This window comes from Varanus komodoensis, unplaced genomic scaffold, assembly GCF_004798865.1.
Source record: "Varanus komodoensis strain SLA01 unplaced genomic scaffold, ASM479886v1 scaffold42, whole genome shotgun sequence".
In the NCBI taxonomy this organism is placed as follows: Eukaryota; Metazoa; Chordata; class Lepidosauria; order Squamata; family Varanidae; genus Varanus; species Varanus komodoensis.
In genome coordinates, this window is record NW_025335972.1 from 7,942,425 (window position 1) to 7,965,180 (window position 22,756).

The following is a 22,756-nucleotide window of genomic DNA, read 5'->3' on the forward strand; positions in this document are numbered from 1 at the left end:
GAAGATTAAAGAGTTTGAATTTGTTTCTCTGAGATTCTCCACAGTGCTGCAGTTGCAATTGGGTTGTATAAACTCCATTGCCATGAAGATGACATGGGGAAGTTTCTGTTTGCTAGACATTTATGCTTTAACAGCAATATTATATTTAACCTATTCTAAGTGCCCGTTTGGAGGCTGATAAGCTGCATTAATTTCACATCCAAAAGTAATTTGTTTATTTGTTTAATTATGTATATATTGTTTTTCAAATAATCTTTCTCAGAGTGGCATTATGATAAAAAATAGTAACAGTACTACAACAGTGCTAAAATGTGTGAAGTAAAATAACAACAATATCATTGAAAGCAAGAGATGATAGAACAGCCTAAAACTAATTTCCAGACAGAAATCTCAGTATGAAATGTGCTGGAATGACATCACAGTAGGCAACAGGCCTGAAGGACGAGTTTCCTTAACCAGAGTACCACCACAGGGAGGGCCCTTTCCCTGAATGCTACCTACTGTGTCTATGGGAGTGTAGGCTCCCAAAGGAGGGCCTCTGAAGTTATCCTTTATCCACTGGTAGGATCATACAGGCATAGCAGATTGGACCCAGATTTAAAGTGCATTGACTGCTGGTCAAATAGACTTTCCTGCTCCCTCCTTCCTACAGGACCCCTTCCAGTCCCCTAAAAAGGCTATGCAAGGTCAGGATACCCTTGTGGAATGAGATATGTGTGTAGGGGAGGGCATCCCACAAAATTAGGTGGAAGGGCCTTCCATTCAAACAACGCTTCATCCTGCAGATCTTGGATCCAACTCAGACAATCCAAAAATATAATTAAATCCATTTATTTTTAGGAGACCAGACTTCCAGTTGTTCAGTGGTTTTCTTGTTTAATTCAGAACATATTCAAGTGTATGTGTGTAGATAGCATGAATGAAAACCTATTTTGGTATTGTGTACAAATGCCTAAGGCTAGTATTTTGTGTATGCTTGTGTGTGTGTTGTAACGCTATATATTAGGGTTATAAAGTTGTATTTATGAAAGGCGTGTGTGTGCACGCACGCATGCCCATGCACACACATGCACACACAGAAAAACAGTTCAGATCAAGGTATTTATGACATTATCTCTGATGAAGTAGTCAAGTTAGGAGCAGAATAATGAGGTTTGAGCTGCCTATACCCACTTTCATGAAGTGAAAGTCACATAGGAGTTAAAAGTGTTCATCCATAGGATTGCAGTAGTAACTGGAGTGCTTTGAAGTGTCAAATCCAACCCTAAGGCAGGTTTTGTAAAGGACTGGCATTTCAAGCATCAGTAGGTTGCTGAACTTTTTGCCTGTCTCCATGCACTTTGGATCTTGCATTGGATGACAAATACATTTTGTTCAAGGCTTGATGCAAATATAATACCAGTTGAAGGTCACTGTTAGAAATGGATAGAGTAGCCCTCCTTGTGAAGATTAAAGCCATTGGCATGTTTGGGGCTAGGAATGTACTGGCCAGTGTTTGCCTGGATTTCCCATCTAATCTCTTTGTACATGAACTCATAAAATAATATAATGAAAGATGGTTATAATAGTAATCTAACAGCAGCCATAAGCAGACTGATTTCTCTCTTTCTTCTTCCTCTCAGCTTCAATCCACAGAGGTACATCATACTTAAAAGGGCAGGAAATGAAGGTAGTTCATCCACCACCAGCTCCCTAGTTTAAAATAGTCTATAGGGAGAAGTCCAACTTGAAGACATCAGCAAAGCAACTTTTAGCTTCATAATTGTAAAATTCTTCAGACATGATATGTCTACTAAAATGTATAACTATCAGTATGTTGCTCCTTATACATAGGACACAGTTATAATTCCTGTGTAAAATCATTAGTAGTATTTTAAACAAGTTAATTGTATTAAAGAAATGCAGTTTTATAGCATATGCACTCACACAAAAAACCCAAAACAAAAATAGATACAAATTAAGTAGTAGGCCCAAGTTTGTCCAGGACATGCAGTTTGAGGAGTGTACCATGGATACACTTGATGAATTCTCCAGAAGCCTACACGTAACTGGCCAACATCTTGGCAAAAGGCTCCAAACACAGGGTGGAGAATTGGGAGACATAAATTCTAGCCAGCTGTACGGTAAGTGTGTACAGAAATCATGCTACAAGTCTTCATATGCATTAGAGCTCACTACATATGCTGTCACTGAGACAACACACTCTGAACACACAGGTATGCAGCAATGTGTGAAACAATTTCTTAAGTTGTGTACCCTGTCTTTTGGTTTTTAAAGATGTTTTGTGTATTTGTATATCTAAGTTACTTTTTATTTATAGGACTACTTTTCATAATGTACACAAAATAGTTTTTAAAAATATTTGAAATACATAAAATGTATTATGAAATAGTAAAAGCACAGATGCTTGATGAGAAGTTTTAACTTATTAGCAGAAATGATAGGCCAAACTACACATTGAGAGCTTCAGTCATAGGGCAAGTCATTAACCAAAAAAAATATTATTATTATTATTATTATTATTATTATTATCCCTGATATAATATCCCAAGGTTTTATCTTTTAATGAAATGCATTTCTGGATGCTACCAGTTTAATATGAGCAGCAGTTTTGTGGCAGCAAGTATTTAATCCTTCCCCAGTGCCATTTTCCCAGTAAAAAACCCACCTTCTACTCCCAGTTATTTGTTTGATTCTTCCCTTGTGGAGCAAACAGCAGCCTTGGAATAAGTGATTTTGATTGTGAAAGCAGCATTGAAGACTTAAACATTCTCTTCCTTCAGTGCTGTATTTCTTTTTTAAAATCATTTGGTGATCAGATTAAAGATTTTTTTTTTGCATAATGCGTAGTTTAACCTAACCACAATGAAGTCTGCTGAATATTCCTGTGCAGCGAATTGCCCCAAAAGCAAACCTTTCCATGTCCTCTGCATTTACTCCCTCTGAAAATGATAGAGTAAGATTTTTGATCAAAATGCCTGGAAATGTCTCACCAGTTTTTTCTGATATGAAGTGAAATAATGACAAATTTGAAACTGGCTTGGTGTTGATTAAATCTAGTAATCTAACAATGTTTGAAAGGCTGGACAGTTCCAGCTGTGATGATTCCATCAGGGCCATGACAAAGGCCCCACTCTTTTTTTTTTTTTTTTTTCCTCCACATTCAACTCATATGACCTACCTTGCCATAAAATCTTGTGGGAGCCCCTACTCAGGAACTACCTCATTCTATACGTATAGCTGAGATTTTTCATGCACAGAATCATAGTTTATATAATGCTTAGATTGATTCCGTGCTAGGACACAACCATTTTCGGCCCTCCTTCTCCCTTCCCAGCTTCAGCCACTGTTCAACTGTTCTGTGAACCTGCATTGCTGTCATCCTTGTTCCTTATTCCAGTTCCCACCATCTGCTTAGTGAATCAGTGTGTGTAGGAGGAACTTCAGCCACACAGCGGAGGCAATTCCCAGTTTACCACAGCTGGTCCCTTGGTTGGCTCTGCTCCATTCCTTCCATGTCAGTTACTCATGTACCAGTAATTCCCAAGGGGAAGAATATGTTATGCATGTTTGTTCTTGTACACTTGACAGAGATGTACAGGTTGTCATTTTCCTTAGCTATTTATACAGTGCCATTAATGTACATGGTATTTCACAGAACAACACAAGAAAAATGATGGGTCCTTCTCCTAACAAGCTAATAATATTAAATTAGAGGAGGGAACAAGAAGAGGAAACTATAGAAAGATGGAAAAAGTCATAGTAATAGGGGCATGAATGACAGTAAATGAAGCTATCTGTACTTGTACTACATTTTGATGAGGGGTGAGAGTGAGGGGGTTAGTGGCATTGGTTAAAACATGTTCCTAGATTGTAGGCAGATAATTCCAGCAAAGGGCAAGTAAAAATGACAGGTGTATAAAGATATGCAGGGAAGCAAAACTATCCTACATCCCCATTGAGTGTGTGCACATGCGTGTATGTGCATGTGTGTGCATGCACGCATGTGCATGTATGTCTTTATAAATATATATATACATATATATATACACACTTGCTGCATGTTTATAGGTTCAGGATATATAACACACAGCTCATATCCTTCTGCATCTGCTTGCATGCTTTTGCAAATGCTCACCTGTGTATCTGTTATGAAGAATAGCAATTTCTACCCCCTGCTGAGGTTGAGACAAGAGCAAGAGAGAAATGGAGGCACTCCTTACCCTCTGCCACAAGGACATGGGGCAGTTTGTTCAAATGAGGCCTGAGCAAATATTATTGATAGAGGGCTGTACGGAATGGAAGCAGCATGGCATGGGGGTTGTTACTGACATCTCTCTCTGTCCCTCTCTCTCTGTCTCTTTCTCTCCGCTCCTCTCTGTGTTTCTATCCATCTGTCCTTACACTCTCCAGGAAGCCCCCGTGCCACAGCGTCGGCCCTGCACTTCCCGTCAACTTCCATCATCCAACAGTCCAGCCCCTACTTCACACACCCGACCATCCGCTACCACCACCACCACGGCCAGGACTCGCTGAAGGAATTTGTGCAGTTTGTATGCTCGGATGGCTCAGGCCAGGGCTCCGGGCAGGTAAGAGCCTTGCACCTCAGCCCAGGGATGCCGGCCAGTCCAACCAGAATCCTGCCCAGACAGCCCTTCTCTGTCTCCTTTCCCTCTCTGTCTCCCTCCCTCCCTCTGTCTGTCTGTTTGCCTGCCTGCCTGCCTGCCTGCCTGTCTGCATAGGGCATAGAGAAGTCAGTAGTACTTTTAGGCACTATTATATAGCCCTGTTGGTCTAGTGGAATGGGCCCCTCCTTGAAGAAGCAGTCTGACTGACACTGGGTTGCTCTTGGCACCTTATCTTGGCCTCTGAAAATAGATAGGGCTCCAATTTTCAATATGTAGCCTGGGAAAAACCATACTGGGGTTAGCCAGGATATTGGAATAGATTTTCTTTTGGGGGAGGGTAAGAGGAATGCAATGAATTCAATAGATGGGCTTCTCTTCTGCTTGTTGTTTCACCTTGTGGGACATGACTTCCAGAGGGAGGACAGGTTTCTATGTTTCCCAGACAGGCTTTTGTCCTGTTACCCTATTTACCTACACCATTCCTTTCCACTGCCCTGTTCATCATAGAAGAAGTTTCTATAGGGCTTTGAATGTTCTGGAACATAGGAAAGTGTATTCAGGATTCCATGGCACAGAAGGATCCCAGAGGGTAGAGCTGAGCATGATTTAGAATATGTAACACTGTGAAATTTGTGTTAGTAGCATGGAGACAGAGGTGAAAATGGCTTTGCAATATTGGTACATGGCAGAGAAATCCAGGGGCCAACAAGTTGGAACTTTTCAGAGCACTATGCACATTTGAATGTGGGGCTGTCTGAGTAATCAAGAATTGTTGCATTTATAGTTTTAAAAATCTACTTTCCTAAGTCAGTTGCTTTTACTAGAAACACTTTTTAAAGAATGTGGCTGAAGTGGTACTCTTGTACCATTTTGAATGCCACCAACAGAGGGAATCTTTGTGACTTGGCATATAAGGATGCGTGGTTGTGATGAGATGTATTAATGTCCTCTCTCCCATAGCATGAGAGCCTCTGTCCAGGATCTATGGGATGTTGAGAATCTTGAAAGAGTAGTTTTTTCATCCTCCTTGGAATGAAGGTTTTAGACATGAGTTCCTTCCACCCTAGGGGCCATTAGTGCTATGGATGCATCACTTTGTCACAGTTTGCTGGAAGTAGAATTACAATGGAAGTTCCTTACAGTGGTTAGTTTGTTGTGTTATGTTAAGTCACAGATTATTTCTATGCTGCATTTCAACTGAAAGTGGTTCTCAAAAGTATATAAATAGAAAGTTCAAATAGTACAATAAAATACATGTTTAAAGCAACATTATCACAATAACTATTTAAAACAAAAAAGCCCAAACATACCTTTCCTTGTGTCCAAAAGCAATTTAACACAATATTAACCAGAAATTCCTTTCTCCTGACCAAGATGCTTCTATAATGTTTACAGAAGAGCCATTTAGCAAAGGTCCTCGATAAGGTTAATTAATTTTTTTATTAGTTTTGACCATGTTATTGGTTTCTGTTGAGTATAGCTGGGGGATTAGTCTTTTAATTAGCCATCCTCTGTGCCCTGCACAGGTATACATGTATGTTAAATTACTGGTTTCTTGGCATTTTTGTTTTCTTTCTTTTATACTAAATCAACTATATGTCACTAATCAGAGGAAGAACATATAAAGAGAGCAAGAGCTTAAAACATACATACAAATCAAAGGGAACAAAAACTGACTAATTATGGCAGGGATGAGAAGCCTCAAGCCAAGAAGCCAAAGCTGCCATCCTTTGATCCCAGTTCAGGCCTCCAGAATTCTCTGGAAAGCCACATTCTTCCTTCAACCCCTTGCTTCCAACCAGTGGTTTGGCATTTTCCCAGCTTTGGTGTAGTTCCCCCCCCCCCATTTTATTAGGCTACTACTGGTAGAAAGGGCTCTAAACTAGAATATTTCTGACCATGAGCCTTTCACTTTTGGCACTGCCCACTCTACCTTGGGTCTCCTTGACCACTGAAGTGTATTGAGCCTGAGCTTCTCTGAATTTGAATTGGTTTGTTTGGCTGAAAGAGGTTCCCTGCCCCAGAATCAAAGGGAAATTCATTAGTAATTCCATAGCTACACTAAATATAAAGCAATGAAATACAAAATAAGAAGCTTTTCATTGAAGGCACAGTAGTCTTTTAAAATCTCAGTAGTGCTTTGCCTCTCCACATTCAACAGGCTGATGTGTATTTGCATTTTACAGTAAACTAGAATGACTATGGATCATTTCTGAACTGGAGGAACACAGAAAACCCTGGAATCCAATGATTTGGCCACAACATTTTGTTGATTCCCTTTCAGAAATAATTGAGCAAAGACTGACAATTCCAGAGAAAAGGAGCAGTGTGGAAGCAATTCAGCTGGGTAAAGAGCCTAAAGACCCTTCAGTCACACCAGGACATATGCCAGAAAAATAGCTGTGTCACTGTGAGAAAACCAAAAGGCAAAGACAAGCTAATAAGATTTTAAGGTTCCACAGCACACTTTGTCTTTTGTCAGCTCTAGCAGAGTCCCCAGCTGTAGATTAATTATCTTAGTTTAATAAAAGTCTCTAGCAGCCCTCTATCCAGAGCTTCCAGAGTAGCCCTGAAGCAGCACAATGATCAAGCAATAGAATTATTACCAGAACCAGTAGTCAAAGCACTATCATGACAAGGCTCATGATTACTTGCTATCATTGGTAGATCCAAGTAATCTTTGGATCTCATGTTGGCTTCTGAGTCACTGATGTAAAATGAAGATTTTTTATCCTTCATACAAAATGAAGATTCTTATTCCTCTGACTTCTCCTAGGCTATCAGACAAATTTGGGAAGGCATAGAAATAGTAAGAATCCCAGGGAGGTTAAGCTGTGGGACTGCAGAATTAGTGCAAGAGGGTCTGTTAACTGAGGTGCCTGGAAAGGGAGATTGCATTTCCAGGGCTGAGAAAATCAAGAGCCCATAAAATCAGAACAAAATGCTCTTTTCTCTATATTTAATTTAGTCCTAGCCATGAGCTAGATGCCTTTTCTATATGCTTGGGTTAGGCCTTGACTCCGAATGTGGAGTCCAGTAGTCACAGTTCTAATGCCTCTGTTGCCTGACATGAAGACATGAAAAACTCAGCTGAGGAAACATTTTCCCCAAGTAGATTTGTGATATGTAGATATTTTCTTCTAGCCCCAGTTCACCAGCTCTGTGATGTAACAGGTGGAATAAAGATGTTTCTTTCTGTGTTTAAATACTAAGCAATGAAATGCTGCAGATTCTAAGTTCACAAATGACCTTGGTGGCTGCTACAAAATCTTGTGGCTTTTTCCAAGGACCATATTTATGCTTTTAGAAGAACTGTGGTTGGCATTTTCTGAGATGGAAAGACAAATCTTTAATGAACACAGAGGTATATTTCTTTTTCAGGCTTATTTGTGATCCCATAGATCTAGCCAGTTAGGAACTAAAACGCAGATAAAAAATTTGTGGTTATCCTCTCACTATTAAGTCCTTGCTTGCTCAAGTAATAATTTTCAGGCACCCGTACACAGTCACAGGTACATCATGACATTGCAGTGGTGTCTAGGGCTACTCAACCGTTCCAGCTAGGCCACAGGGCACCCAGTGAAAATCATAGCCTGTTCCTAGCAGTAGAGCCATAGTCTGTAGCGCGGTCTACAGCTTTTGCAGTGAGGAGTGGTAAAGAAAATATCTACTTAGGACTCTGGCTGTCATAGCTTGCTATCCAAATGGAGGAGTTATCATTCTGACCTGACAGTCATGCTGGATCACAGATAACCCTGGATTGAGACTTGAGTTGCTTGCATCAAAAAGGAACATATATGAGTTTGAAGGAAAGGGATAATGAAGACATGGGAAAAGGTTGAGGGGAGATAATGGGGAGCTTGAAAACCAAAGAATGATTTTTAGGAAAAAGAAGGGGGAGAAAAAGCATCCCTCAACCCAAATTGAACTCCTTTCCCTTGCTCACAGCTCTGGGAGCCACCAGCAGATACTGCATCTTTAACGTTGCCTTGTCTCGTTCACGCATCACTGTATTTATGTTGTTCGCAGCCTAACGGTAGCGGCCAGGGCAAAGTCACGGGGTCATTTTTGCTGCCGCCACCACCACCTGTGGCCAGACCAGTGCCCCTTCCAATGCCTGATACAAAATCCACCAGCACTAACCCAGAGGGCGGAGCACCGACACCAACGTCACCCTGTAAGTGGACCCAAGTGTAACCCAAACCACCAAGCAAAACACAAGCAGGTCTCCTTTTCCCACCCTCACCCCAACGCCCTTCAAAGGCAAGGGGTTGAACAGGGCAGAAATAATGGGGAGAGCAGGTGAAAGGGAAAAGAAAAGAGATATGGAGAAGAATGTGCACAGTGATAGATGCAGAAGAATGAGAAGCATAAGAGAAACTGCTTAGAGAGAAGAAAGGAAAAAAGGAACACAGACTGTAGAGAAATGAACGGGGAGATGAAAGTGAGGAAAGCAGGCTCTATGTAGCTAGTAGACCAAAATGGAGGGTTTGGGGCACCATGTTGTCATCATCAAGTCTTGTGCTTTATGCTTGTTTTAAAGGTTAAAACACCCCATCTGATCCCTTTCCAAAGCTGCCATCACCCCCTCACACCTTCCATCCCATCCCCCAGCGTTTAAAGATGCAGTAGCTGCCCAGCTCGGACACCTTCAATTTTATTTATTTATTTGTTTGTTTGTCATTATGTTGTTGTCGTCATAGTGGCTCCTGGATAACGATTGAGTGGGGCTTTATGTTTTGTTTTGTTTTGTTTTGCTTTGCTTTTAAGGAGTAAAATAAACCATACTTTTACAATTCTCAGAGTAAAAATTACTGTTAGATTTATTTATTTATTTATTTATTTACTTATTTTGTGGTGCTATGAGGAAAAGATGTGCTTGTGTGTGTTCATCTGGTGCTTCAAAAAACCATTTCTATTGAGAACCATAGCAAGCTGGCTGTAATCCCCTGTGCTTTGTGCTTCCTCTGGAAAGGGTGTGCCTACGGGAGGAAAAAGGAGGGAAAGTTGGGATCAGAACCTCCAGATACTCTTCTCAGTGACTGGTGAGAAATGGGACCCAAACGCTGAAGTAGGATAGGGTGGTTCAGAAACCTAGGACTTCTGGCCCCACCCTCAGGAGAGCAAATGTGTCTTTTGGCTGTGGTGATGGTGGCTGTGATCTAGAATGTCTAGCTATTCCCATTGGTATGTAAGGTGCGGGGGAGGAGTGTCCACCAAAGCTAAGGCAGGAGAGATAGGAGTCAAGATTCCTGGGTTTTTCAATTATGAATTGGTTCTCACTATCTTTTGTAGTTTAAGGGAGTCCCTTTGGAGAAAAAAAATCAGCTACTACTTCCATCTTCCTTTTGTTTTCTCTTCTTCCTTCTTTTCTATTTTAACAATTTATTTTGTACATCTGTGCTCATGGCATTGCTCACTCTCACGCTGTTCACATTCTTCATTGAATTGGTGGTGTGGTAAGGTGGGGAGGAATAAGTGAGAAATAAAGGAATGGGGGCCAGGTTCTAGGAATGAAAGAAAATTCTGGGGTTATGTATGTGTTAGTTTTTTTCACTCCCATAACCAGGCTAACAGAGGGTAATGGGGCTAACAGAATGGTGGGGGGCACTGCAGCTGCTTTTCAGGTTGAGATCGGATGCCATCAGCATGAGGAGTTGATCTACATGATCAACAAGCTCAGCATAAAATATTGGTGCTGGCCTGAACAGAGAAGATAATAGACATAATTACATTTATCATCATCATCATCACCATCATCATCATCACCATCACCGCCCCAAATTCACTGGATGTTTGAATGCTTGTCCATGGTTTAAAAAAAGAAGTTCAATTCACACTGAAAACTAGTGAGTTAGAATGAAGTCTAGCTTAAAACTATTCTTGTTAATTTGCTCATTTTGTATGTGCAGATTTTTAAATTTTTAAACACAAGGGGAACTTGCAAATTTTCAGGCCCTATCCCACAATCTGAAGTGGTACAGTCCAGCACCAGATATTTCATGCAAGTCTGCTGGTTGTGCAGCTGTTTGTTAGCTGGAGATCAGCAAGAGGGAATGAAGCTTCCAGTAGTGCATTGGAAACCAGGGGACAGATGGAGTAACTTGCCTTGGGGGCTGGCAATGAAAAGGAGGCTTCTCCTCCTTGGTCCCAGTCCCTGAAACCAAGCCTCACCAACTCACCAAGCAAGAGCTGCTGCATTCCCATCAAGGTCCTACAAAGATGACCAGCAAGTGAAATAGCTTCAGGCAACCAGGGATATTTGTAATCAGGAACTGAGTTGAAGGTGAAACGCCACACTTGGCTGTTCTGTGTGTGTGTGCATGTACATGTGTGTGCGTTAGCATGTGGTTTCAGAATCTCCTAGGGAGCTTTCACACTATCCCTTGAGTAAATTTTGGTCTGGACGGGGCTTCACACTGGAAATCAGCTTTTTGGTGGGGAAATCTCCCATGCCTGCTCCCTGCCCCTAACTTAGTCTTCTCTGCCCTTGAAGATACTGAAGTGCTGGACTCACATATTTCTGGCACATAGTGCTATGCCCAGGGAAGGCATGCAGACCATGAGACTTCATCTCTTGGCAAGTCCATACATGGGCATGTTTTGGAATGCCACCCACTCCGCCAGTTGGCAGTGGGGTTGTCTCAGGTTGCTGATAGCACATTCTACAAAGAAGCCCCCAGCCTTCTCCACATGGGAAGAGAAAGCTAGCCTAGGACACAAAGGCTCTGCTGCACTAGAGAGAAAGCACGTGAGCATACTCAAGAGAAGCAAAGCCTGGAAAATGAAGGCTAGACCATCTCCATCATCCACCTCAGTCAGCAAGGCTTGCATAAGCCTGCACTGCATGATCCAAGAGGAGCATCCCAGGAATGCCACATAGGATGCTGGCATATGGCTTCACTGAAGTCTCTAAAAAGTTTTGCCCTAAGCAGCTGCTGGAATTGCTCATGCAGTCAGGCTGCCCTTGTCCATCAGTGTCCCTAAACCCACATCTCTCAAGATTTTGCCATCCCTCATAGCAGGCTCCACTAACAACTATAGCTGGCTATCCTACTTTCTTGAGCCCTTTGAGGAGATGGTGTTCCAGGGAGGGAGGGAGGCAGGGTGGGGATTTACCCAGTTTCTATCTGGATTTTGCGGTCTTAAGTCTCATCCGGCAAGCCTGCGTTCCCATCCTTTTCCATGACCACCATCAATGACTTCAGCCTCACCCAGTGGCCCTAACGGCCTCACGTCTCTTTCCCCTCCAGCATTCTCAGCGCCAGGCTCCTCCTCCTCTGCCAACCGGTTTGTCGGCATCGGACCCCGGGACGGCAACTTTCTAAACATCCCCCAGCAATCTCAGGTAGGGGGACCAGCTTCATAGAGGGTGTATATATGGCAGTAGCCCAAAAGTAGGTTGCATTATGTGGGGTGGGGTGGGGTGATGGGTGTGGTTCTGCTGAAGGGATGGATGGGGTGAGGCTAGATCCAAACACCCATGTCTGATGACACCCTTCAGCTCCAACACTGTATTCAGCACCAAAAACTATTCCATAGAATGGGGCAGAGCACAAATGGGATGCAGCTAGAACATGGGTCTCATCAGCATTTGTTTCAACTGCAGGGGTGAAAAGGACTTTAGCTGGTTGAATAAAATTGAGATTGAATATCAGGACCACAGAGTACTGTTGCTGGGTGTTTCATCAAGCTCCTTTGGAATACTGGAACAGTGCATAAGCCAATTCTGTAATATAAATTGCACTCTCCATTTTTAAGGTGGCAAATTGATGCTTAAAGAGAATGTCTTTGGCCTGTGAGTTTGTAGCTGAGATGGAATTTGATGGAGAATTCTCATTTTAGGAGTGATGTGCAGTGGCAAAGGCATTGGATGGAGATGAACCCATCTGTCCGCTCAGCCACAGAGCTCACTTGGTGAGCTTGAGCAGATCACTGACTCCCAAGGCTGTTCACATGTGTTGCCTTTCTAGCACCCTGGTTCTTATCACCCAGTGAAGTGAGATGAGACTGTGCAGAGCCACTTCCTGCATTATACCTGAGCATGAAAAGCACAGGGAAAATATGAAACCCACATATAATTATTACGTGTATTTCATTGTGTACAATGTATGGGAGACAGCAACTGCCTGATGTGTGCAGTGCTTATATAGTTTATGAAGTATACACATATGTGCTCAGTATTGTTTCTTGCACATTTTCCTGCACATTTTTTGGAAAAGGGTAGATAATCACCTGGGTTGAGTCTGCACTAATGCCACATTAGCACATTACACTAAACCATAGTTTATCATGGTGAACAAGCCACAGTGAGCTTTAGCACTCTCTCCACTTCCCCTCTCCTTCTCTGGTGCAGCACAAGGAGGAGTTAAAAGTGTGTCCTGATTTCATTTGACCACAATTAGGCCTAAACAATTGGTTTAAACAAGCCAACCTGATCACCTGTGTTTGGAAGTTGTTTTGTTACAGTCAAACCATATAGTTGAGCCTGAAAGCAGCTTGTCAGGTATGGACAAGGCAGCAAGCTTCAGTTCACCTCAACTGGAAGCAAAATCATCCAAACATCCCTTTGTGATTGTGCTAAATGAAGGGAAAAGGAATGAGGAAGTTGGGCTTTCTGTTGCTTGTTCTCATCCTGCCAAACCATGGTTTAGTAATGCAGACTTCCTCAGCAAGGCACTTCCAGATGTGCTCTACTATAATTGCCATCTTCCCTAGCCAGCAAAACCTATATGTACAGTGTGCACATACTAGGAAAAAGTTATTTTCCAAATCACGTACACCATGAAATACATATGATGATTAACATGTGGGCATCATCTTTTTTCCTACACAACGTTCAAAGTGTAATAGGTAACATGTCCCTAAGCCTAACACTACCACCCTTGGTAATGAAAGCAAACTATAGCAGGTAATAAAGGAAGAAAGTAATAGCATATTTGCCTGATGAAAGAAACAAATTATACAGAAGTTGACACTTCGTGCCACACTGACTCTGTTTTCTCTTTTATTATTTTTCTGCGTCAAACAGACCTCCCTCTTTTAGGCCACAAAATCTCTCCCTTCTCCTGCTTTTGCCTTTTTTCATCTTCCCTTGAGGCTGCTTCCGCACTGCCAGTCTCAGGGTTGATCTGCTGCATTTCAGTGTTCCAAGGGAGAGAGGAAACTTGCTGCCAAGTAAAGTGGTAGAAGGGGGCTGATTGGATTCTTGGTGCCTCCCATGGGAGTTATAAAGGGATAGGACAGGAGATTGGAGCCATTGGGGAGGTAGCTTTGCCAGCTGAGGCACTTCATTATTTGTGCAACTGGCCAGCCAGTTACTGTGCAAAGCATTTGTGTGGGGAGGAGAGAGCGGTGGTGGTGAGACAAGAACAGTAAGTTGCAGTACCAGGATATAGCCAGCATTCCAGGCAAAGCAGTGAAATTGCTTTTTAGAAAGCTAAGTAGGAAGCTGGGTGTGGAGATGACATTGGGCCAAGCCATTCTTTCAATAGCAACAACCAGAGGATGAGACCAATGCAAAACACCTATGTGTATATAGGATTAGAAATCCGTAAGTCTCTCTAGCACTGTGCACTGACATGAACTTTAGGCACCAGGATGGAGCAATGGAGATGTTGGCAATTCTAGGTTTGGAACATTCACGTGGTGTTCATAGGTATGCTACTTCACTGCTCTCTTGCTTCCTGGTTGGAATTCTGCAAGGAATCCATTCCCTGATGCTAATGTCTGGTTTTCCATGAAGCTTAGCTCTGCAGTAGCCTAGAAAACTCCTTTTTTACGTGAAGTTTAATGCATTTTTGAGCTTGCTTCACACTGATTGTTCTACAGGTAAATGTTTTTACAGAAGGAAAACAGAATATGTTAACAAGTAGACCGTCTAGCTAATGTTACCTTTACCTTCATATCACAGAACAATTTAAACCAAAGCCAGTTAAAGATTCATATGTGAAAATGCACTGAAGGTCATTTCTAACAATCCAAAACCACACATTCTGTCCCCTCAATATTAAAGAAGCCTTTCCCTGGATTTAGCACTAGTGACACAATATCCTGTTTCCATGACATGGTCTGAGAGAGGGTTCCTAGCCTAACCCAATTTTTCTCCCAAATTTGAAATGCTGAGAAGCACTTCTGCAAGATTAAGCCACTCTGGCAATACGGGGCATCAGGAAAAATGTGCAAAGCTTTTTTAAAAAATTCCAAAATGCTATAAGCATGCATGAGGGCTGGTGTGGGGAAAGTTAGAAGGGAACATGTTGCTCAACACAGGTAATACCGTGGCAATCATATAGCCACATTACACAAGGCACTCCAAACCTCAGTAGAAGAAACAGTTGTGGGAGGAAGCGGATGGCATTTTCCCTGGCAGCAGAACCTGCTTGTACCTTGCTTACATGTGGGGGGATGTCTTGTAACAACTGAGCAATGACTATGCATTTCGTATGCAGTGAAACAATAGACTGGCATGTCATATTATATAGGGATATTTTAATCCTGCCAGTACTGTGCCTGGTGGCAATGATATGAAGGTCAGAATAGCAGAGAAAGGTTGGGTAAAAGCAGGGTGGGCATAAACCCAGCCCTGTCCACCCGTCTTCAGACTCCTCTCTCCTCCTGTCCCATACAAGATTACTCTCAGCTTGATCTGTTTTTCCTTCCCAGTTACCATTGCTCCCTGGTGGTGAGTAAAGGAGCCAGAACAGAGCAGGAATGAGATCTGCTCCCCTTCCCATCCCATAACCAGTGTCACGTCTGGCCCGTCTGGTTTCCCAGAGCAACCAGACATGATGTCACACCCAGATGAACTTGGACTTGGGGGGCCGGGCAGGGAAACAATGGTCCGGAGCGAGGCTGGACCAGGGCCCAGCACAGCCACAGGAATAGCAGGGGCACTTCCGCCAGCAACTTCCCTATTTCTTGCTTTCTCCTTCTTTTCTGTTTCACCTTTCTAGTTTTATTTCATTTTCCATTTGTTTCTTTTTCTTTTTTCTACCCCCTTCTCTTAATGTACTCCTATCACTTTCTTTATAGCGCTGATACTCTTTCCCCCTGGATGCCTTTTGATTTTTAAATAATTTTCATCCCTTTTGGGATGTGGGGGTTGCTCTACCCCATCATGCGTAAGATAGTTGGGAGCTATTGAGGTATTTCTCAGCCAACACACTGCCAGGTGGGCTCCAACATCGGCAAGGACCCTTTAATGCCTGCATGTGTGTTTTGTGTATATAGTGGAGGATATTCCTTGCTTCATTGGCTAGGATCAGTATATTAGGGGGAGGGCAGATGTTACCACAGTAACCAGTGACTTTTCTGAACTCTGGATTCAGGCAGATGGAGGAGGACAAAAGAGAGGAAGAAAAAGACAGAAAGAATTGGGAGAGGGAGAGGGAGAGTGGAATGGAGAGAAGGAGAATGCCTACCAGTTCCCCCTCTCTCAGCTGTGGGTTCTGGCTGTTGCCCACAGGAACAGCTGCAGGTCCCATGAGGTGTGACAGAACTTAGCTTCTGGTCACACGGCTTTAATTGTTGTTGTTGTTAAACATTCATTTAGTGCTAACAGTGCATGCAGAGCCCAGTATTGACATAGTCCTTGCCCAATTGGCATAAAAGTTGCAGGCTGCACCAGCAGCACAAGCAAACTAGCATTCATTTTGTCTGATGTGGCTGTAGCATCCAATGTATTTCTAGCTGTTGTCTTCTCCTTTCAGTGATCTGCCCTGTCTGAAGCCAGGCATTACAGAAACATGACTAACACTGACCCACATCTCGCAGGTCATGTCTAGAAAAAGACAGTCCATAACGTGGCATTATAGTGCCCTCAACCAATCCATCCCAAGGGTCTGGAGCACAGCTGGACCGGTGGGAGTCCCGTGTCCTCAGTTTTTATTTATTTATTTGGAAAACGTATATGCCGCCCCATTCGCATAAGCCTGCAAAATCCTACCTGCCCCATTGTTGTAGAACACTGTTTTTCACCATGGTGGCAGCCAGCTGTGCAAAACGAAGATTTTAAAAGCCACCAATAGCAAGCCTTAGATCCAAACCAGATCTGCTGGGTCAGCCATGTGGTCTGCCCCATTCACAAACAAAGAGGGGAGAGGAGCAGTTTGCAATAGGAAAAAGTATGAAGGTGAGAAAAAACACCTTTCTACCCCCTTAAGACCCTATGTCCTGCTGCTTGAAACACTTTTCTCCCAGCCCATCTCCTATAACAAAGGTGGGCCAGGCTACGGAAAAGAGTGCTTGAAGCAATGTAGCAATGCAGTGAAGTAACATAGGGGAGGATTTAGCTCCCCTTTGTGTTCCTTTTCCTTTGAAACAATCCCCCCACCCCCGCACCTTCCCACTTAGTCTGTAAATCAGGCAGACGTGTGAATAAATACACATGGCTTCCTGCATCACAGGTGCCTCCACACAGGGCTTTTATAACACCATCGCCTTGCCTCATTCACAGAATTTTACAAGGGGTCCAGGTGGTGATGTCTTCCATTTATAGCCCTCCCATGTTTTCCTGCCGCTATTCTCATTCTATTTATTTAGTTATTTGTAACACAGAAAATCCATTAAAGACCAAATTGCTTCACGATGCCTTCTTATTGGTAGTGTTAGAAGTTCTCTGTGAGGAAACAGAAGTGCCTAAACTTAGGAAGCAACAGGTGCAGAGGCCATGCATCCCTCAGAATGATCTCTGCAGTGGGGAAGGTCTCTCCCCACCTCCCCAAAGAGCTTGCTGGAAGCAATTCCCCCTAAGTTCATGGGGTTTGGCTTCTGGGATGAAGTTGAAATAAAAGAAGGCAGCCTCAGGATTGAAGTGGGCAGGAGTGTCAACTAATAGGTCACTTTGAAGTGAAAGGTAAAGATGAAGATAAACATGTGGTGATCTTTCAGAATGTTTGTGGCTCAAATAGCTGTGTAGCTGGAAGCATTGGCTGCAGCCTCCATTAGTTCATCACTGTGGGAGAGAAAGTGGGAGAGAGGGTGTGCATTGCACCTTCTAAATTGAAATGATGTAGCCCCAGCACTGCTCGAATTCAGTGTGTACCACAACATAGCCTTTGTGGTCTTTGCTAGGGTAGATCCCACTGAGCAGTGGTGCTCTTCTGATGTCAACTGACCTGTACCTCCTGCTGAAGTAGCCTAATGCTTCTCTGGAATAGCTGAGGCAAGCTCATAGGCAGCTCAGGGATGCTGTTAGAAATGGGAGCATCAAAAAGTAGTCACATCGTCATGTGTTGGGAATAAAAGAGGCAGTTGTTGTTGGTGTGCTTTCCAGGGAAAGAGTGGCACTGAGTCTTCAAATGGGGACAGTGAGGGCTGGGAAACGGTCTGTCGACACAGAGATACTGGAGAAGGGAGAGCATATCTCAGGGCCATTGTCTCCAGGTGTTGAAGCAGACCTTGGGAACCAACAGGACCAGGAGAGAACATGGGAGAGGGGCCAGAGGAGCCTGACCCTGACCCCATGACGTGGCTTCAGGAGAGAAGGGCAAGCCAACTGGAAGGCCTGCAGGGATCGAGGAGGCTAGTTCTTCTCCAGAAGGGCACATCCAGAGGAGTGGAGTCCAGGGTTATTGAAAAGGAGGGTTCTTGGAAATAGTTTCTAGTTTGAGTTCAGCCAACTGCTCTGTGCATGCTCAGAGACTCTTTCTCTGTAGGCTATTAGTTTGCTGGCTGCACATTGGAAATAAAGTGGTTTTGACAAAAAAAAAAAAAAACCCTGACGTTTATTTGAGAGGAAGAAGGGGGGAACCCTGCTCCCAACACCATAGAAGGCTTGCTCAAGGCATCTGAGAGATACTGTGAAATGAAGGGATGCCTGAACATGGATTCATCCCTCACTAGACTTTGTCATAGTGGAGTGACAACTCCTGACTGGCTTGTTACTGAGGCACAACATTCTGATTGGCTTCTGAAGCATATAGTCTCAGACTCCAGCCAATTGCAGAGCAAGGACAGCCAATAAGTGCTGCTGCTGCTGTTTTGACTGAATGTTTCCAAATCCCTAATTTGGATGGGTCCCTCCCCGCACCATCACCATCCAAAGATGTCAGGTTTTGCTCCTGATGCTGTAATTTAATCAGTGCTTCGTGATTGGCTTACAAGGCTAAGCATCACTGTACACCTCAGCCAGTTGGAGGATTTAGGTTGGAAATACTTCTGCACTTGATTGGCTGGAATCTGTGACAATGACTAATGGTCAGGAATCTGGTTGGCTGGCAGGAATTCACTTGGGTGTAAAAGCTGGCATCTTATTTTATGAAAGGAACGTGGATTGGCCAAACGGGAGATTTGCAGAGCAAAAAGAGTTTGGAGCGATTAAAAGTGTGTTGGAAAAGAGCAGGAATTAGTTATTTAAACCTCTAGTCACAAAACCTGGGTTCTGTTCTTAACCTGAGGTGTCACTGACTTGGGTAGGGTGGGTTGACTTAGTGCACACCTAGTACATTTTCACTGCATGCCTCAATTAGAGGCCTTTCATAATCTGTGTTAAGTTTCAAATCCCTTACTGTGAAAGGTGTGTTTCCAGATTCCCCTCTCTCTCCCAAAGTGATCCAGTTGGGCTGAAGTCAGAGGAGAGGAGATAAAGCAGTGCAACTGAAAGTTGAAGTGCCTGCTTAGCTATGGGAGGAGAATGGGATCTGTTGATTTGTGGGTGGGGAGGAGCATTGGCTTTTCCTGGTGCTCTGAAAGTTAAGCAAATGATGTTGGCACTTTCTGTTCCAGCCATTCTTATAAATGTGCTTAGGTTCATCAAGCCCCCAATCAGGTATATCCTTTCCAGGAAGCTGTAACCAGGAAAGATATAGAAAGGAGAGCCTTACCCAGTAAAGCAAGCATGCTTTATAGTGCCAGAGTAAGCAAAGAAAGTATTTGGCAGTGGCAAAAGGAGCCAGGGAAAGACTGAAAGCTGGAGGGAACAGAACTTCCCAGTTTCCCCAATTGTGACTGTAGAGCCCCTCCTAGTGGCCATTCTTAGTGCCTACTTTTTTCTCCAGCTGCTCACAATTCTCCCCCTTCAGTTTCTTCTTCTACCACACCTTCAGTGTCCTCTCAGTGCTGCAGATGGCAATGCTGTCCACAGGGTGGCTCCTTCCCCTACTCCAGTTGGCATTGGCAGAGAACAGATTGTCTCCATGCAGTGCCTGCAATTTCCACCCCAACCTTTCTGATCAGAAAGAATTTTTGAACCTTCTGATACTCTGCAGCCTGTGGCATACAAATTAGAAACCTGTCTTAGGGTTCCTCTCACTACTTGAATTGCATAAAATAAGACTTGGCACCAACTTACCTTCCCCCTTCACGGGTTGGCAGGGAAAGAATTCCTTTCCTCCTCGGGCAGTGGTTGTGTCCATTTAAGTTTCTAGCATCTAGAGGGAGAAATCAGGTGACTGGGACTGTGGCAGTGAGCAGCAGGAAGTATAGTCCATGAATGGTGGGCCTCTTGCTGGATCATGGCACCCTGACACAGCCCTGCCTGGAGGACACTGTCATTTCTAAGGAACAGAAAGCACTGCTAGGTTTGCAAAAACAGGTCTAGACCCATCCTTTGCTCTGCCCATGGCAATGGCCTCAGCACTTTACAGATGGGAGAGGCATGGGGGTGGGGAAAGCAACTTTTTTAAGGCTAATTGTATAATTGTTTATTTATGTTGTAAGCCGCCCCGAGGCTTTTTGCAAATGGGGCGGCATAGAAATTGTATGTATAAATAAATAAATAATAAACTTTCCACCTGAAGCTTCTCACCCCTCCCCCTATCCATAACAGAGGCAGTTGTTGCTACAGCAGGTCTATCAAAGGGTATGAATCAAGCTTGCTTCTCCAAAAAGTAGATAAGTGGGTTAAGTAGAGGAAAGAAATGGTTAAGTAGAAATAATGAACAGAGCCCAGAACTCCCATTCACTGAATGGATGGCTGAAATTAGCACTCTAACAAGTGCTGCAGCTAGCAAAGACTCTTGCTGTCAGCTGCAAGTATGGTGCTTGGGATATCATCAGGTGGTATTTTCTGTCAAGAGGAAAACAACCCTGATAATGACGGTTCAAATGAAGCTCTTTGTCTTTCCAGGCAGCAGAGGCAGCTCAGGCTTCCACTGAATTCACTAAACACTTGCTCAGTATTTGTTGCTGATAAGGAACCAGATCCAGGCAAGGCTTTAAAATGGTGCTCAGCTCTGTGTTTTCCATGCAAGTTGGCAGTGCCTTGACAGTGGTTGCCAGAAAGGCAAGATAAATAGAAAGAAAGAGTGATACATCAGGTGTCATATATAGATTCTGAGGGGAAGGGATTTCTTATTTTAACACAAATGCCAGCAGTGGCAGAAAGTCCAAACCTTGTGTAGAGTGTCAGGCGTGGTCTGGGTTCAAATTCCCACTGAGCCTTGATGAAATAGGCCATTTACTCTCTCTCAGCCTGACCTACCTCACAGGATAGTGTTGTGAGGATAAAGCAACTGTGTGTAGCATCCTGAACTCACTGGATGAAAGCATATATGCAGAAATCTATACCAAGGGGAGAATAGGTTGTTGCAATAAATACAAGTCTGCCACTGAAAATGGCCATCTGTCACATTCATTGCTTCCCATTCTGTCAAACCTTGTTAGGTTACCTTCAGCCTTTGTGACCTCAGCATGCTGTATGATTTTGTAATATCCACCTGCAGCAGTTGATGTGGGATGCAGACAGGAAAACACACTGCTCAGTAGCATCCAGGCATGGGCACATTTTACTAGACAGAATAGAAAAGGAAGGAGCACCTAATCAAGGATGTTTTCATTTTTATCATGCCTTAACACTTTGAGGAATGAGCCAGCAAGCATACACAATGAATGAAACAAAAACAGGCACTTGAAAACACATGTAAAAATTTGTACAAGTACATGTAGCCGGCAGCAGGTATTGGCTGCAGCATCCTGTTCCATGAACACCTAATGGAACAGCACCCTGGATAGAACAGCTGAAAGAAGCTTTAGCAAAGGGTTTTGAAACAAAAGGAGATGAAGGAGCTTCAGTATTATAGAGCAAAGTGAATAGAAATCATGGGTTGGAACACTAGAGAGAACAAATCAGGACCAAAAAAAAAAAAAAAAAAGGGAACAGATGGTTGCTAAAACTGAGTGAAGGCAGCAAAGCAAAACTTGGTTGGAAGAAAAGAGGGATCATTGGGTATGGCCTGATGAGGATCAATATTTTGATATCAAGGAATGGAAAAATGAAGAATATAATTATCTGTTCTAATTCTGCTCCCATTTTTGTGTCTTCTTCTGCTCCAGTCTTGGTTCCTCTGACGGGATCTTCAAGCGAAGAAAAATAATAATGATGATGATGATGATTATGATGATGATGATAATAATAATTTTTCACTCAAGCCCTGCAAATCAGAATCTTCAGTCCTTAGCCCATATCTTCACTGAGCTGCTCCTCTGCAAGGAAAAGTAAGAGACGTTGGGTAACACTACAGATGAAAAGCTTAAAAAAATCACGCTGGACCTCCCCAATCCAAAACAGATTTTGCATTTGAGTAGAAGAGTATTGTCTTCTGCAAGGAATCCCATCCACACCTACAGAAGTCATGCAACCCTCTGTTATACTGATATATAAGATAGCTCTGGACATGCCATTCAGGCAATGGTTAAAACAACCCAAAAGCAATTTCATCCTGGGGAAAGAGTAACATTCGCATCAAGCAGCCTCAAACCCCAAAACTGCACCAAGGTTTGCTAGGGATTATGTTTGTTGGGGAATGAAAAAGGAGACTGTTCCTTAGAGTCTCACATGCTTACCAGCCTGATTCCAAGGAGGTTTCTGAGCATGCTAAAAGAGTGGGACAGGAACTACAAGCAGATCACAGTTGTCCTAAATTCCATTTAAGTGTCCTAAATATATTTTAGAAAACCAATCCAGTGCATTGCATTGTTTCAGAACTGGAAATGGCTTTAAATAGAGCAGTATCAGAACCATAATATTTGATCTTCACAGAACAAATTTCTTCAACCAAACATAAATTCCCTTGTGCAGTTTCCTTGCTTATCCAAATTAACATTGCTTTCTCATTTGTTAAAAAAGCAAAAGCAGAAATGTTCCTGACTACCAGATGCCCAAACAAATTTTTATTCCAGAGCAAGGG

At 43.1% G+C, this 22,756-nt stretch overlaps 1 protein-coding gene and 1 long non-coding RNA gene across 12 annotated transcripts in view; one reads left to right on the forward strand and one right to left on the reverse strand.

The window, feature by feature from the left end:
• LOC123029947 overlaps nt 1-21,909 on the reverse strand; it is a 30,042-nt gene extending 8,133 nt beyond the window's left edge. The window contains exon 1 of the long non-coding RNA XR_006415998.1: nt 19,921-21,909. This is a non-coding gene — a long non-coding RNA (uncharacterized LOC123029947). The remainder of the gene's footprint in view (nt 1-19,920) is intronic.
• The window catches only part of NFIX (nuclear factor I X), a 266,099-nt gene extending 244,092 nt beyond the window's left edge, over nt 1-22,007 (forward strand). For 4 of the 11 annotated variants that reach the window (XM_044443404.1, XM_044443405.1, XM_044443402.1 and 1 more), the window contains 4 exons: nt 4,414-4,589; nt 8,658-8,805; nt 11,882-11,976; nt 21,903-22,007. In XM_044443404.1, coding sequence (XP_044299339.1) covers nt 4,414-4,589; nt 8,658-8,805; nt 11,882-11,976; nt 21,903-21,917 — 434 coding nt within the window. In that variant the 3' untranslated portion in view covers nt 21,918-22,007. The remainder of the gene's footprint in view (nt 1-4,413; nt 4,590-8,657; nt 8,806-11,881; nt 11,977-21,902) is intronic. The other 7 variants (XM_044443403.1, XM_044443408.1, XM_044443409.1 and 4 more) reach the window with 4 other exon arrangements.
• Nucleotides 22,008-22,756: the final 749 nt, after the last annotated feature.